This window comes from Macrobrachium nipponense, chromosome 27 (assembly GCF_015104395.2).
Source record: "Macrobrachium nipponense isolate FS-2020 chromosome 27, ASM1510439v2, whole genome shotgun sequence".
NCBI lineage: Eukaryota > Metazoa > Arthropoda > Malacostraca > Decapoda > Palaemonidae > Macrobrachium > Macrobrachium nipponense.
Window position 1 is genome coordinate 36651469 of NC_087216.1, and position 18413 is coordinate 36669881.

The 18413-nt window shown below is 41.5% G+C and overlaps 1 protein-coding gene across 2 annotated transcripts in view; it reads right to left on the bottom strand.

Annotated features, from left to right (window-relative positions):
- The window catches only part of LOC135201021 (glycosylphosphatidylinositol anchor attachment 1 protein-like), a 91744-nt gene that overhangs the window by 23966 nt on the left and 49365 nt on the right, over nt 1-18413 (bottom strand). For both annotated transcript variants that reach the window (XM_064229854.1, XM_064229855.1), the window contains exons 4-7: nt 16204-16335; nt 15500-15659; nt 4548-4699; nt 4122-4274 (exon numbers count right to left, since the gene is read on the bottom strand). In XM_064229854.1, the coding sequence (XP_064085924.1) occupies nt 4122-4274; nt 4548-4699; nt 15500-15659; nt 16204-16335 (597 nt within the window). The remainder of the gene's footprint in view (nt 1-4121; nt 4275-4547; nt 4700-15499; nt 15660-16203; nt 16336-18413) is intronic.

Consider the following 18413-nt stretch of genomic DNA (forward strand, 5'->3'; position numbering starts at 1 on the left):
ACCTCACCCTGACCTAACAGGCAGGAGCTCAAGTCTCATCTGGAATTATTAAAGTTTATTCATATATTTAAGGATTGGTTTCAATTATCACAGTGGTAACCATATCTAAACATGAGGGGATACTAAGTTGTTGTTTGCTTGGCTCTAAAAATATAAATCATGTGAATATGACTACTGTATTACATTCATTTCTTGCTTTTCTACTTTTTCTGTACCTACACCATTTCAGTGTGAAACAGTGCTATATTACTTTAACATCCAAAATTCTGAAGTAAGTAACACTACCATTCTCAGAACCTCTGCTCAGTCAGAGAAGCTTGCTCAGTCTAAAGCGATGTAAGGAGAATGGAAGGGGGGAACAGTCACACGACTTTTGTGCTGTGGATGGGTGTGGGCCAAAGTACATGTACATCTGTACTGTAACATATTTGAGGTGCCCAGCTGAGCAAGGGCGCAAGCGCCATTCTTTACAAGCTGAGAAAAACACATTTAAAGTTTTCAAACATAAATATCTTTAAAACCAACCATACAATTTTAATCTAGTCTTCACTATTTTAAAGGAAATTTATGTGTGTATCATATATCCAAAAATTATGGCATTATTATAAATTATCCTTAAGCTATAGTATAAAATGTAAGGTAAAGTAGAGTGTGGCGGCTTGTTATTTTGCTTGATTATATGCAGCTGAATATATACTACTTATTCTGGCCCTCTCTTAATCATTAACATTACAACTTATGAGAATAAATGTTATATATAGTAAAAAAAAAGTTGTGTTAAACACCAAAAAACATAAAAAGGCTCGATGTAAAAAAGATGAAAATGCATTTAAGGTTTTCAAACATTAATACTATCTTTGAAACTAACCATACATTTTTAAACTAGTTTTCACCATTTTAAAGAAAATTTATCCCTATATTATAGATATCCAAAAGTTATGGCATTATTATCTGTTAAACTTAAGCTATAGCATAAAATGTAAGATAAAGTAGTGTGCTGGCTTGTTATTTTGCATGAATATAAAGATTTTTGAGGTTAAATTTACTTTCTTTGGCCATATCTTAGTTACAGCACAGTTATAAGAAAAAGAGAGCAACCTTTGTCTGGTTGTCAACATGATTAGCCTCGATGTTATGGTTAATACAACTCATGATCTCAGATGACCCTCGCCATGCCATAACCTCATCTCACAAAATAAGTAGGCATTCTTTGTTACAAAGAACTGTGCCTCTGAGAACTAACCAGTCATCCAGGTAATATAGCATGTGTATACCCTGCAAATGGGCTCAACTGACCTTGGTGAATACCCGGGTAAACAAATGCTGGGCAGTGCCAGTAAGATGCACAAATGTTTAACTTAGAGACAATCAGGTTGCAAAGTGGGGCACTTCCTGGGTCCTCCCTTTTGTGTTTGGAGGGCACACCAATCTGCTCCAGTGCCCAATCAAGACACCATGGTACAAAAGCATTATCAACAGTACTGGTCAACATGCACAAGGACAATGATGACCTATGTACGAAAAAGGGTTCCAACCCACGGTCAAGTTCCAAGGAGTTTTCTACATTCAGTGAATGCTGAACCTTTAGAGGCCACTAAATAGCAAGCATGTGCACAATCATGCAAACATGACTCTGGCCCAAGGCAAACCACAAGAAACTCAGGTGCAGCATGACTGAAGGCAAACTGATCATCCCAATGCCCAAGAGTACTGCATACTATCCAGAAGCAGTCTACACATCGAGCACAGGGATAGTGCTGCCTCTCTACCATCTGAGCTTTTGAAAAAAACAAGGGTGGAAGATTCACTCATCAGAAATAGGTCCAAGAAAACACTGGCAAGACTCATGCCAACCCCACTTATGGTGGACAGAACACACAGATGTGATCACAAACTGTTGCTTCCCCAAACTGGGTAAAGGTGCTTAAAGTCCTACAGGACTTTTCATAGTCTTTTTGGTCTTCTTCCTTCAAGAGGAAGTTGAAAGAGAAGATGAGAAGGATGAAGATGAGCTCAATTAAAATGAATAATAAGGAAAACATTTTCACTTTCTCTCTTTGCCCCTGGCTTGAACCTTGTTTTCTTCCTGAGCAGGATAACTGGTCAAGATGAAAAGTGTCCTTGTTGTTAAAGGTGCCATGGTTGACACCAATAAGGCATCTTCCCAAAGAGGGAAGTAGCTTGTTTGATTGCTCTAAAACTGCATATGAGACTATTCGACTAATCCAACACAGCAATAGAATAAATGCCTTGCTTCCTTAGTGAAGGCTGCATTGATGAGAAAGGTTCAACACAGGAGGCAGTGGTTACTTCCTGGGATCATTAAGCTCACCATGAGCAGAACAGTTTCCATCCAATGCTCAAAAGAGAGGTCGACAGCCAATCGCCATTCAATGCCCAAAAGAAGGGCCAACACACCAGTCTGCCATGGAGGGCACTCTCAGACAATAGATATGAACAATCAAACCTAAGAGTGTTGACTGCAAAAAACTATCTGAAGTAGTTGTGATCACTCCAAAATGTGATCCATAACCCTATGGACTTTTGTATTATAATCAGGACCCAAGCATGGGGGTGGAAAAGGGTACTACTTTCCCAAGGCCCGGCAGTCTAGGGGCTCATGACAGCAGCTTATTTATTTTAACTTATCTTTTTAAAGAATAAACAAATTCAAAGGATGAAGGATGCTCAAGGGCTCCATGCTCGCCTAACGATTAAATTAATTGAACAGGATGGCAGAAACCACATAGACATAGTCATGATCCTGTAATCAGTATAGCATGACAAAAACTGTGCAATACATTACAGAAAAATTGGTAAACATCAGTGGGATCAGAAAGTTAACATCAGTGTGGTCAGAAAGTCACAAACAGCTCAGGGTGGGGGGGCGGGGAACACTTGAGGAAGAGTTCAGCAGGGGCCCAGTTTTTAGGTTAGTACTGGGGCCTAAAAGGGTGATGCTTAGGCCCTGATTATAATTATTTAAAGGTTAAAACATAACTGCTCAAAATCATGTTTCATATCCCATATATTTTGTACAAAATCAAAACTGACCTAAAAGCTACAGATAAGTGTTTACATGTGCTATCATGTAAGTACATCATGGCCTGGAAGGACTGGGAACATCCCAAGTGTTTGTCAGATCATTTGCACATGGCTCCCTATGATATTGTGAACCCTCTGCAGTGCATGCACAATTCAGGACTCACACACAAAATGCTCTGACACTTATAGGTTCCATACAACAGAGAACTGTATTGTGTGAAAACCCTGTCTGTACATGCATGGTCCAGAGACTATGCACATATCAAACAAGAGTGTATCAGTGCTTCAGGAAGAGCCCAAGTGGGAGGCCCACATGCAGTCACTCTGTCCAAGAAGTCTCCTGACTAAGGGTACTGAGCACTTACTGCATGCACACAATCCAGAGACCATGTATACTTGAGAGTGAGGTGGTAGCAATGACTACACCACCGACTACACCACACATACTTTAAGAGAAGCACTGGCTTGAGATGAATGTGAACAGTTCAGGGACCAACCACACGCAAAGCAAGAAGTAGTGGAGAAGCCTGGGTATATAGGCTGCTGATAGTCTCCCTGAAAACATACACTCAATGAAAGAGGTGCTACACACCTGTATGCACACTCACTGTACCTTGGCAATTGATCAGTACCAAAGCTAAAGGTTCAAAAATCTCAGATAACCCATACATGGAAGAACAGTGTTTCAATCCATGGTCATTTGTCCCATAAAGCTCTGTATGTTCAGTCATAACCAAACAAGTAGAGGCCACAGGAGAGCAAATCATACCTCCCAGGAGCATCTACATGAAAGGGAAGATATGTTCGTATTTTTAAACATCTACAGCATGCCATAAAAAACTAAACTTATTACACCTACAATGAAAAATATAAGCAAACTCTTTCCATACACTTTAGCCTTTCAAAAAATCATCAATATTTTATTTAGAGCAAGTAAGGTTCACATAAGTGCACCTATTCTATTAAAATAAAACAGAGAAGTCCATTTAAAATTAATTTGTAAGGAACAAAAGACTGGTAAAAATGACAACATCCTATGGCCAATAATCCCTTTTCTTGGAAAAGAAAACACTCACCCTGTTTTTGAAAGTGTGAAGAACTGTCTCTCTCTGGCACAGCCGATGAATAAGGTTGACAAGGTCAAGGTTTGGTAATTGTCCATTTAGGCCTTCAACTTTTACATCTATATGGCTAACCTGGGACCCATATATTTCCAGATTTATAGCTGCCTATAAAAATATGAAAGAAATTTAGAATTCATGCAGAACTGTCCAATGTACTTTTATTGACTCATAAACAGAAATCCAATGTAGGTGACAATAGACTTAAAACAAAATATCACACTGCAATTTTAGCTGCATTTGTAAGCAGAAATGTTAAATTCAATAAAGGTATTTTACTGTAAAACTCAAGGATTCTTTATCAGAATAAAAAAAAATCTCACCTTCCTAGTGCATAATGTAGTACTAAGTACATATAAATTTCAAACATATTATGCTTACTTGTATTGCACCAGCTCGTCCATCAAGATCGCCATAATCCAAAATACCAGCGCCACTTTCAGTGCGGTGGTATGCTTGAAGCCAGGCCTGAGCTCCTAGATGCTCATGTTCCGTAACTAGAAAGATCAAATCTTTTGCCCAGTACACTTGTTCTGTTGATGAACAATAGCTGTATTAGCTGCCAGCAATGTCAAGACAATTCAGATAATTCTGCCACTGAAATGGACATATATCTGTCGATCAGTATATTCCTAATGCCACCTTTCAATAAATGGTCTGGCTGAAATCTAGAGCCAACTGGGATTGAAACTCTCCATAAACTTAATATTTCTGATGCTATATCAAATCCAGATCACAAGAAGAAGTTAAATGAAAGGCTGATGGCTATTTAAATAAAGTATGTATGTACCTAGGAAGGTTATCCAACTCAGAGCAAATGACTCATGGTTTGATGATACGTACATGTATATGAGCTTTCCATAAAATAAAAAAAATGCCATGGCAAACATACCAAATTCAACACATGGAGATACCATTCAAATGAAAATTACACCATTTTTGTTAAGTCTCACCATGCTGTTAATAGAACTTACCATACAGCTGAGAGAAATTACAATACTTCCTTGAAGAGGAAACTTGAAGGAGTTATTCAGCCTCATCTGTGGTGGACCAAATTTGCATCATCTATCTTTGGGTCATACTAGTCTTCCATCAGACCCCTAACAGATGATGGTAGATTGGTTACTGGCCTAAGGATGAGGCTGAAATGCTTCATCAAGCTTTTGAAGCTAAGCAATCAGCTGAGGATGTCCCTCTCCCTAATACTTGTCATCCTGAACCTATTCTTACAAAATTTGCATTTTACTCTAGGGATATTAAGAAAATTCTTATTAATCTTCATAGCTCGAGTGGAGAAGATCCTGATGGTTTCTTTCTTCAGTTTTTTAAATATGTTTCTAGTGTGTTGCCTCCCAAGATTAGTAGATTCTATTTGATTTTTATGGCAACCATAGTATTTTATGGTAGCAATAGTATCTTTGCAGATGAGTACAAGCTTAGGCCAATTTCTATTCTCCCTGTGCTCTCCTAAATTGCAGAAAAACTTATTTTTAAGCCACTATATAAGTATGTAGAATCTAAAGGACTGTTAGCTGACAGTAAATATGCATATAGGTAGCTGATAGTCAATATGCATATAGGAAGCAATTAGGTAGCAAGGCTTAGAACTGATACACTGTCCTGTCACAGATGAAATGGAAGTACTTCTTGGAGTAGTACGCACACACACCAATGGGACATTCTGGAGCAAGGCTTTGAACTGATACACTGTCCTGTCACAGATGAAATGGAAGTACTTCTTGGAGTACTAATGAATTGGTTTCTGGAAACAGGCAGTCTTCAGTCTGCAGAAAGCAAGAGGTTGCCCTCTCTGATGAAATACAACATGGACCCTGCAGTTTCCATCTTCAACAGACACTTAAGGACAAAATTGTTTACTGGAGAGAGATCAATGACTGGCTCCAGCCCCGGTAAACTTTTCTACTAAGAAGCAACAACTGTAAAAGCCTAAAGTACAATTTCAAGCAAGTGCTTCTCTAGGACTGCCCTTATCCATGCTCACATGACAAAATATTTGGACAATCCTAGAGAATAGGCTCAGAATAGGACTGGAACTTAAAATGGGGCATTTATCAGTCCTTTCATGGTAATCTGAAACCATTACCAAGGTCACACAATACCAAGGGCTATCATCCCCACACTGCCATGTTTCCCTGTAATGTAACAGGCCTTGCCCTACTTGCAATAGCAGAAGAAAGGAAACAGCATAAACCTCACTACTTTGCCTTAACTCTTTTCTGACATGAAGGTCAAGGTGGCAGTTGAAAAGAGGCGAACTGAAACTCAAGACACTTTGTTTTTATTTGGGCCTTAGACCTGGAAAGTATGTATGACATGGTCTATTTATGGCTTTGCCTAAAAAGAAAACTTGGTAACGTGGACCCTCTCAACAGATATCTGGCACCTACCTTAAGAAAACCTGCAACCGGCATCTATGCTACTATTTTCAACATCAATAAATTTAGGCTAAACCAAGATATAAAAAAATAGAACCTTTATTTCCCCAAAAACAAACTAACATAATAAAAAAAATTAACTGAACAACCCAAGTCATGAAGTGTAATCACTCCTAGCAAAGGAAACATCTGAAATGAATGCCAATAATTTTCTATTTGTTTTGGTTAGGTAACTGTGCCCCACCTATTTTTGGGGCAAGAGAGAGGGACAGTGAGGCAAAGAGCTCAGTTTGTTTATGCTCATCAACAGAAATCCATGCTAGGGGACGGAGGGTGAGCTCCGATTATATAATTACTGGGTAAGTATAATTAAAACTATTTTGTCATAAAAATGTCATTTTTAATTATACAACTTCCCCAGTAATTATATAGCTGATTCCCACATTGTGGGAAGGTGGGAAGCATGGATGATTCTACCTCAAATTCATAAAAATACACAGACCAAGAACAGAAAAAGCTTTGCCAACATTAATTAAAATGTTTGTTGATTCCTTACCTGATAAGAGAATTGTAGCAGGAAATTACTGCCTCTGGTTGCCACTCACCTTATCATGTAATGGCATGGCGGTAAAACCATGTAGCGCCTATTAATAGTGGGACCTTTGCAGCAAAGGACAATTCCAATGGCTAACAAAGGATAAAAAATAATTGCCCCTGCCCTGGGCTCAGTACCAACATATAACCAAAATAATAAAATATCCACCAACACCCTATCAAAGGACTGAAGGGTACTCCAGGTACTTCATACCTTTCCCAACACCACACCCGCCACAAGAAACGAACCAAGGGTACCGCAGGCTTCATACACTGTTTCAATCTCACAGATATAATGTGATGCAAACACGGATTTGCATTTCCAAAACGTAGAATTAATAATAGAAGTAAGAGATCAATTTCTCTTAAAAGCCAGAGATATGGCTACTGCCCTAATTGCATGACCTTTAGCCTTGCAGACTGGGAGAACGTCCTCAACTGAAGAATGAGCTTCTCGGATGACACCTCTTAAGAAGAATGCCAGAGCATTCTTATACAACGGTCTGGTAGGGTTTTTTACAGAACACCAAAGACTGTCAAGATCTCCACGAATGTCTTTAGTCCTGTGAAGGTAGTACTTTAAGGACCCCACTGGGCACAGAGTTCTTTCCTCATCGTCATTACCCAGGACTTCTGTCAAACTAGGGATAAAAAAAAGAGCGAGGCCAAGGATTAGAGGGTGACTCGTTCTTGGCAAGAAACCCCAGGGAATATGAACAAATAGCATTCCCTTTCAAAAAGCCTATTTTCTTATCAAGTGCATGAATCTCGCTAACCCCTTTAGCAGTCGCTAAGGACACTAGGAAGAGAGTTTTTCTAGTTAAGTCCCTCAGACTAAGTTCATGCATAGGTTCAAAATGAGACCCAGACAACCACTTTAACATAATCTCCAGATTCCAAGGCACCATAGGAGAATCTTTACGATAAGAAGTATCAAACGATCTAATGAGATCAGAGATGTCTGGGTTGAAAGACAAGTCCAAGCCTCTGTGATGGAACACCGATGCTGACATGGCCCTATAGCCCTTGATGGTAGAGGAAGACAGGTCTCTTACTGACCTCAAATGAAGCAAGAAATTGGCTATTTGCATCACAGTCATCTTAGAAGAAGGATGTTGGAATTCTTACACCACTCTCTGAAGATTCTCCTCTTATTCTGATACACGTTGCTAGAAGACCTTCTTCTACACATAGAGATAGCATTTGAAGCTTCCTTAAAAAAGCCTTTCTTTCTAAGGAGTTTCTGGACAGTTTGAATCCTGTCAGGGCCAGAGAAGACTGGTTTTTGTGGAATCTGTGGAAATGTGGTTGTCTGAGTAGCTGCCTCTGTGAGGAAGCAGCCTTTTGAAGTCCACCAATAGATCTACAAGATCAGGGAACCATTCCTTCGATGGCCAGAAGGGGGTCACCAAGATCAGAGAGACGTTGCTGTGTACAAGGAACTTGTTCAGCACTTACCTTATCAGGCTGAACAGAGGGGAAAGCATACAGTTCCTTGTCCAACCAGTCCAGAAGAAAAGCATCCACTGCCCACACCTGTGGGTCTGGAACTGGCGAACAAAACAGAGGAAGACAATAGTTCCGAGACGTGGCGAACAAGTCTATTGTCGCTTTTCCCAACGGTTCCCAAAGGTCTAGACATACAAGAGGATCCAACGTTCATTCCGTCGGCAGGACTTGTCTCTTGACAACTTAGCTCGTCCGCTAAAACCTGGTGACTAAATGCATATTGTTTCGCTCTGCCCAGATGAGGAGATCTCTTGCCGCTTCGTAGAGAGAAAGATTGAGTCCCTCTTTGCTTCTTGACGTATGAGAGAGCAGTTATGTTGTCCACATAAATTGCTATCGTCTTGTTTTCTACTGCTTATGTGAAGGAATGAAGGCCCAGGTGTATTGCCTTTAGCTCCTTCACATTGATATGCAGGGACTTTTGCTCTAGGGACCATACTCCCAAGATTTCACTTTGCTCTAAAAGCGTTCCTCATCCTAGGTCCGACGCATCTGAAAAGAAGTACAGGTTGGGTTTCAGCTGAGAGACTTGCCTTCCGACAGTCTCTTCTGTGAATTCCACCAAAGAAGGTCCTCTTTTCTTTCCTATGTTACGGCAAAAGCATGCGAGTCTGGAAGCTCCTTCCTGTTCCAGCTTGCTTTTAGATAGAATTACAGGGGTCCGAGATGTAGCCTGCTGACCGACACAAACTGCTCCATCAATGAAGGAACCCCAGCAGACTGATCCAATTGTTGGCCGAGCACTCATTCAGCCAGAATTTCTATCTTTCTAATGCAAGAATCTACTCATTTCTGGGTCAGAAAAACCTGAAAACTCTGAGTCACTATGATCATTCCCAAATATTGAACGTCCTGATTGGGAATCAACTGAGATTTTTGTGAGTTTACGAAGATTCCTAACTCCTGTACTTAAGTGTCTTCTTAAGGTCCTCCGCACACTGACTCTCTGATTGGGCTCTTGGGAGCCATTCATCTAAAAACAATGGAATTTGTATCCCCTGAAGGTGGAGCCACTTCGCAATGGGAGCCATTCCCCCGGTAAATACTTGAGACGACGTTGTCAGTCTGAAGCAAAGGGTGCGAAATTAAAAAATCTTCCCTTTGAATACAAACCTGAGATACTTCCTTGACTTGGGATGTATGGGAACATGGAAGTATGTATCCTGAAGATCTATGGACATCATCCAATCTCCTGGATGAACGGACGACAGGACTGTCTGGTTTGTTTCCATCTTGAACTTCATCCTTATGACAAAGACATTCAGGCCGCTGACATCCAGGACGGGCCCTAGCCCCCCGATGACTAGAGGACTACAAAGAGACGATTGTAGAACGCCGGAGGGTAATGATCTTGAACGAGTTGACTGCTCCCTTTCTTACAAGAAAAGTTACTTCGTCCTCTAGAGCTGAAAACCACTCTGATCCTCTTGAATAAGGAGTTAAGACGACTGGCATGCTGGCTAAGGGAGGGTTCCTGAGGAAGGGGATAACGTAGCCTTCCTTCAGAACCTTGACAATCCAAGATTCTGCCCCTTTTCTCTGCCAAACTTCAAAAAATATTAGAAGTCTGGCTCCTACACTTGTGCGGAGAACGGCATCCTCACTTGCTAGAGGAGCCCCTCAAAGATGTTTTGTTGATGTATTTAGAAAAGATCTTAGTACTTCCTCTTGATCACGTGAGGGTTCTCTGTCTGGCCCAAAAGGACTAGCCTCTTGAGGGAATAGGTTGCCTCGCAACCATCGCTGGAGGATCTCTTGGTCTTTAGGAAGTCTGGGCAAGGAGATTCTGTGTACATTTCTTCTCCAGATTCAAAGCAATTCCTAAAACTGTGGCTTCAGGAAACAAGTGTCTCTTATCTAAGAGGGGGAAAATAGAGCTGATCTCTGTGAGGAAGTAATGCCCTTCAACGTGTAAGAACACCAGAGCTACTTCTTGAGCATTCCCATCGTGTAGAGTGAGAGCAAGTCGTGGGAACCGTCTCCCCTTATCAATACATGAGAGTACTCCCATCCAATTCGCCAGGAGGTTCTCTGGAAGCGAAGGGCAAGACCTAATCTTGTGGGCCAGAATGCCAATGGACCAATCAAGAAAGTTGAAAACTTCAAATACCTTGAAAATGCCCTTCAGAAGATGTGCCAAATCTGAGGTAGAAAACAAAATCTTCGCCAAGGAAAAAGCCCAGCGTCTGGCTGTGTCTACAAGACCAGAAAAATCTCCCTGTGCAGAGGCACAAATACCCATGGAAGAAGCCTCTTTCGTAGCATATGACAAGTATCTCCACCTGGAGATTCAGGAAGGCGTAAAACAAAAAGAGGTCTTGCCTTGTTCCCTCTTTTCAGCAAGCCACGCGTCTATCTCTTTAAAAGCCTTCTTAGCTGAGAAAGACAAAACCATCTTCACCATCTTCAAGCGGTTCAAGGAAGGCATACTATCCATAACAAAAGTCAATTCAGTAGACGATGGAGAAGTCGGCTTGAAAAAAGATAGATATGTGGCGAGCAAGAGCTTCATTAAAGCCACATACACTGAAGAGGGAGCCCCTTGATCCTCTGCAGCTTTGTCTTCAGATGAAATAGGGGAAAGATCCACATCTGCAGGAGCCTGAGGTGCGGCTGCATCAACCTGTGTCCGTGTCGGAACAGCCTCCATAGGAGTTTGCGGTGCTGCAGCTTCACAAGACATCCAAGGAGACAATGCTGAGGGAGCTTCGACCACTACTGGCACCAGCTGAACCATTGTGGGCGCTTGCTGGACCATCATGGGAGCTTGAACTGAAGAAAGAGGCTTATTCAGTAAAAGCAGAATACTATCGAGCTGCGACTGAATGGGATCTACTGTCTCAAGAGCAGAAGCAGCAGCAGCAGGAGCCAAGGGAGTAGATGGAAGCTCCTGCCTGACACAAGCAGGTGCTAACTGGTTAGCGACAGAAGGGAACTCAAGCGCCAGGGGGCACTTGACTACATCTGATGGGCAGGAGTGCACGACAGATACAGGCATTTGAAGAGGAGCCGAAGAGCGACGAGAAGCCTTGGGCGCCGGAGGAGCGTCAACTTCCAAGAGGCAGTCAGAAGAAAAACGCTCTGGGCTGCTCCAATGACTGCAAGAAGGGCGTGGCTCTCTAGGCTTCTTAGTAGGAACTACTGGAACTCTATCCGAAGCGCCTCTCTTCAACGGTCGAGACTTGCTCCCCGAAAGCCACTGGCATTGTAGAGAGGAGTCATCTGAACTTGACAATTTATGTACATCCAAAGAGAGACCTTTCCAACGGCTCTCTCTTGCAACCTGGGAAACGACAATAGGTTGAACTGAAGGGGCGACTGGTCGTGAGCAGACCCCACTGACCTCCCTTGGGCTACCAGTTTGACTCCTCCCCTGCAATGGGGAGTGTGAAAGTGACCTTTGCCTAGGAGCGCCGGAAGGACAAACAGCCACCTCCTCCACTGACATAACACTATCACTTTTCGCCTTGTCCATTACGACCTTAACAGAAGCACCAAGCTGCTCCATTGTCTGTACTAACAGAGCAAAACGCATATCAATCTTATCTTTTAGACAGGTGACGGGGTTGGGATTGAAAGTGCGGGAGCCTGCAAACAGAGAAGGTGGCACAGCAAGAGAAGTGGGAGTGGAAGCTAAGATATAACAGGAATACTCAGATCTGAATTCAATTCAGAAGAATCCTGGCTACCTGATTTTGAATTGGCCCTAATCAAAGCTTATCTCTTCCTGCCTCTCTCTAAATTCTTTAAATGAGATTCCAAACTCTTCCACTTCTTTTCATCCCAATCAACACATTCATTACATTTACTAACAGAGCAAAACGCACATCAATCTTTTCTTCTATACAGGTGATGGGGTTGGGATCAGAAGTGCGGGAGCCTGCAAATGGAGAAGGTGGCACAGCAAGAGAAGTGGGAGTGGGAGCTAAAGATGTAACAGGAATACTCAGATCTGAATTCAATTCAGAAGAATCCTGACTACCTGATTTTGAATTGGCACTAATCAAAGCTTTTCTCTTCTTGCCTCTCTCTAATATTTTTAAATGAAATTCCAAACTCTTCCACTTCCTTTCATCCCAATCAACACATTCATTACTTTATTATCAAATGAACATATTTTCTCTCTACAGTTAGTACATAAAGGGTGATTATCATACAATTTCTTGGTTAGCCTAGTCTTGCAACCTCTAGTGCAATACCTAACACCTGCCAGTCACCAAGGAAAAACAAAAAGCTAGTTCTTGTCAAAGAACCTAACGCTGTCTAAATGATTTGCCAAGACGGCTAATACATGAATAAAGTACTTTAATTGCGATTACAAAAGGAAAGTCCAAAAAAATTTCAGGAATACATAACTGCAACCAACAACCATAGCCATCAGCCAGCAGAAACAAAACAGCTCTTGGCTGTGCTGTTTCTCTCTCTTGCCCCAAAAGTGGGCGGGACACTGCTACCTAACAAAAATAAGTAGAAAATTAGTGCAACCTGTGAATTTCAGGATTTTAACTGCCGGCGAGTGAAACTCTTAGCTATATAATTACTGGGGAAGTTGTATAATTAAAAACAAATTGTCATGAATTCCAGTTAACATCTTTTCAACTCCCACCTTGACCTTGTTCTCAGGAAAGAGCAAGAAAGTACCCCTACAGCACCAAGCTATTTCAGAGAGAGAGAGAAAAGACCACAAATGGCATCACGTCTTCTCAAGACCTTGTCTTTCTCAGAAGACAAACCAGATAAGGTGTAGTCCGTCATTGTTTTGAGACACGGGTTCAACCATGATGAAGTTTGGGATGAAGACATGGCAACTGACCCTGTGGCTCCTGCTTTGTTGGAAGAGAAGAGAAATCCTTTGGAAGACTCCTTAAGGGGAGAATGTTTGTTGGCCTGCAGACCATTAAGGGGAGAATGTTTGTTGGCCTGCAGACCAATGAGTCCACTTGCATGGAGGCAATCCCAGCATCATGCAGGTACAAAGTAGTTCTGCTAGAGATCACAGCAAGCAGAACTGTGGAACAGGCTCTGGGTTGAATTTTAAGGTAGACAATCATGACATGGGTTGTTTCCTTGAGGCCACTTGCTAAGGTATAATCACAGTGACCATAATAAAGTGCCTCTCCTCTCAGCCTGTTGAGGTTTCAGAGGAAAAGATCATCAGCAGACTGGACCCTCCACTGAGGTGGAAGAGATATGTATCAACTGAGGTGGAAGACAGAGAGATGCATTAACCAAGGTTGATTTCTGCTCTGAGGACCACAGAGTTAAATAGCCTGTAAGGGGACTGCTGGGCAATGATCCAGTCAGAAGACATCAGGGCTAACTAAGAATGATCCACTCTTTTACCCTCACTCCTCAGCCTAGCTGCAAAACCTGGAACTGTTGCTCAGTCCAGGAGGGTATGTAAGTATGATACCATACCCATGCAGGATGATGTTGCACCTGCAATGGTCAGGAACAGTACTGAGTATAGGGGAACTGTCATGCAAGGGACCATTACCAAAGGATTTGGTGTGGTACAACAAGGAACAGCACCAGTAACTGGAATGGTTGAGTGGTTACAAGTAGTAAAGTAGGTTAGTTTCACGGAACTAGGAAAGATGACTGCCATAGGATGTGCAGACTCTTCTTTGTGTATTTCCAAAGAAACATGGCCTAGGAAGAAATCCCAATCAATCTCTCCATTGAAGATTAAACAGTCCATAAAACAGGCATTGACTTATTAACCAAGGACTGGGAACAAGCTAGTCAAGAAAAGGATCATTCACTCTGCCCACAGTCACCTGTTCCTGCAAACACTCACAGGAATCATTATCCCTCCTTGACAAAGGATGATGTTCATGAGATTCCTTGCAAGCCTTCTATTGGAGGGCAACCTTCTGGGTCTCTTTATGTCATCTCTGATCAGGAACACAGAGAAAGTGAAGAAGGGATTGAGGACAAGGAAGATGAGGCATCCTTTTTCTTCCAAGGCCCTCTCCAAACTCTTCCAAAACCCCTACAGGATGTAGTCAAGGCAGAAATCCCGGCAGGAACAGGAGTTACAGCTGCCAAAGATACAGCAAAAGCATGAGTAGTAACAACACAAGTCCAATGCTGAAGCAGGGATTTTGCTGAAACAGAAACAGATGTATAAATGTTGGTTGTGACTAAGTGTTCAGTGAAGGCTACCAAATAAGGCTCCCCTGATAACCACTGGGAAGGTTACAGAACCTTCTCATAATTCTTTAGCCAGTGTCAGACACCTCAGAGAAGTGATAAAGTTGGAGCAGGGGAGGAACTGATGACCATACAAAGGGTGTCCATCAAAAATTCCCATCATGTCACAAGTGGAGCAGGAAGTTTGGTCTTTAGCCTTCCAACTAAAGTTCCGCAAAGAAGCATCAGTAGGAGAGACCTATCATCTTCTGAAACTGGAGTAAACAATTAACCCCTCAAAAAGAAATATAACATCAGGATCTAAGTTCAATGGTGTCAGACAAAGAAAACTGTTGGTATTCAGTCTTTCTACCAGAGGAATCAACTCTCATTAGCCTTGTAAAGATATTTTCTAGTCACAAGCATATCCAAAATCAGAAACCACAGTCAATTCTGGATAAGAAACTTCTTCAACAATCGGTGGAAAAGTTCACCACTATGGAATTGTCTTTACAGTAGTGTAACCAAAATAAAATTAATGCTTAGTCAAGCAAGTGGGTAGTATCCTCAAACTATCTTGTTACCATGCTTCAACAACTGAACCACTTTGCACAGATGGTACATGTATTACCTATTATACGAGATGAAAATTTTAATCTCACAGAAACAAAGGCCACTCTATAAATAGCAATGTCTAACCTGAGAAAAAATGGGCCATGGCCAGCATAAGAGCAATTGAAGGAGCTGTTCCCTGGAGCAAGGAAGAAGGTGGCCTGTAGGGTGCTGACACAACAACAGCTTCAGTACTACTTCCACGAGGGGCACGCAAAATGCCATAAACATTCTTCCCTTTAAAAACCTGGAAGAAAAATGTATATACTGTGTTACAACAAAATGAGGCTTAAGAAGAATCAAAGCCAACATCATTACAAGGAAAGCTATGGGTGCTAATAAGCTTATGTGAGGCAAAATGAAATGACAAATTTTAAATCATTTTGTATTTTTCATAACTAACAAACCTGAGGTCTTAACATAAGTGGATTTCTCTATACTCGGTTTTTTTCCATCGGTCCACCCGCCAGTGGTGTTTGCGTATGGTAACACTGCGTCTCGGGCTTTAGATAGTTACATTCAGCTTACATTCAACAATTATAATAATACCCTATTTCGAATATTAACGGTGTAATTTGCATACAGTAAATTATAAAACACTTTCCAGTTGCAAAGGTACACCCAGATATCCTTTTATTTACCTAAAACTTATACATAGCGTGACTAGCCTAAGCCCGGGACGCAGTGTTACCATACGCAAACACCACAGGCGGGTGGACAGATGGAAAAAATCAGAGTATAGTGCCAGCTGGAGTCCAATTATTAATAGTTCAATGCACATTGATACTCACCTTTCCTCCACCTAATGGGTAGTTCAATGTAAAGTTGTGTGTGAAAGTGTCCAATCCCAGTTGTGTGAATTGGCCAACAAGCCAAGCATATGGCATTCCTGTCGTGTGTTTTTCAGCTTCCAACTTGAGACTCTGAAATCCAAGGAAAAAAAGCCAAATACAGACATATACATGACAAAATCAAATACAAACATATAAAAGGAGGAAAGGTATACAATGGAAGATATTTGGAAAAATCTAAAAATTACATAGGGGAGATAAATCAAACCAAAGGAAACAAGGGCCATTTAGAAGACTAGTCAGATCACTTTTGAACATTGAGACACTTTCAAGACAACTCAAAAAAATAAGAATTTTTGAGCTGCGACAACTTACACCAACACGAATTTTTGTGTTAACACAACTTCTACAAACAAGAATGTTAGTGTAAAGATAACTCAATCAATTAAAATATTAATGCATAATATACATTCAAAAATAAATCTGTGGCCATTTACTTACAGTATTTCAAACAATTGCAATTTCCTAACTTAAAGAAATTGCAATAGCAGAATCCATTTCAATCTTGTCTAATGTTTACAATAAAAGTAAGCAAAACATTTACTGATTTAAGTGAAAAATGATATTGTTAAACTACAATAAAGTTTTGTACATACTTACCTGGCAGATATATACATAGCTATAGTCTCCGACGTTCCCGACAGAATTTCAAATCTCGCGGCACACGCGACAGGTAGGTTAGGTGGTCTACCTTACCCGCCGCTGGGTGGCGGATGTACGAACCACTCCCGTAAGCTTGTCAGATTTTTCTCTTCCACCTGTCTCCTGAGGGGAGGCTGGGTGGGCCATTAATCGTATATATCTGCCAGGTAAGTATGTACAAAACTTTATTGTAGTTTAACAATATCATTTTTGTACATGAACTTCCCTGACAGATATATACATAGCTGATTGGCACCCTTGGTGGAGGGTACGAGACAGCTCAATAATACAGGTAAGACGGGAAACAACTAATGTTGTAGGATATAAAAAACCTTGGTTCTCACCTTTTCAGGATGAAGACTTCATAGATACTATCTCTGAGTCTGCATTGCCTGGAGAGCTACAGCTAGGACGTGACTGATGCTGAAAGACTCTCGGATCTACCACTGGGATATGTGATCCCCTATTGTGGTAGAATCCAAGTCGGATGCTGTTAGAGGGACCTTGTCCGCTTACCTAACAGATCCTTACCACTACCTCTGCAAGGAGCCAAAACCACCAGACCACCTAACCAAAATACAAAGGGTTAATATTACGACAAAAAGAGGTGCCTCCTGCAACCTCTTTCAGACAACCAAAAAACAACAATATAAAATATATGGTAACATATAAAAAATTTACACAGGATAAGTTTTCAGCTCCCTGCCCCAGCACCGAATCCGCCGATACGAAAGGACCCAAGGCGAAGCATTTATCATAATGTGATTTTTACATCACGTAGGTAGTGGTTTGCGAAACCGATTGGCATCTCCAAAAAAGTCGCCTCCATCAAGTTCCGCACAGACATATTTTTTTCTGAATGCAAGCGAAGTTGCGATGGCTCTCACCTCGTGAGCTTTCACTTTCAGTAGTCTAAAATGGTCTTCCTTACAGGCAACATGTGCCTCTGTAATAAGGCTTCTCAGAAAAAAGGAAAGAGCATTCTTCGACATGGGCCGAGTGGGGTCCTTTACGGAGCACCAAAGTACATCTTGATTAGCCTTAAGTTGTTCCTTCCTCTTAAGGAAATACTTCATAATTCTCATAGGGCAAAGAGTTCTTTCAGGCTCTTCCCCTACTAGAAAAGATAAACTACGAACTTCAAAGCTCCTGGGCCAAGGGCGTGATGGGTTTTTCATTCTTTGCAAGGAAACTTGGAAGAAACGAACACACCATAGAATCTTCCTTAAACCCTACCTTGCCCTCATAGCTTGGAGCTCACTCACTCTTTTAGCTGTAGCTAGGGCCAAAAGGAAGATAGCCTTCTTCGTCAAGTCCTTGAAAGAGGCTAAGCCAGGAGGTTCGCAATCTAGACGATCCAAGGAATTGTAGGACTACGTCTAGATTCCAGTTCGGTACTACATGAGGACGCTTAATGGTTTCAAATGATCTAATAAGATCATGCAGGTCCTTATCATCGGATATATTTAAGCCTCTATGCCGAAATACCGCCGCCAACATACTGCGGT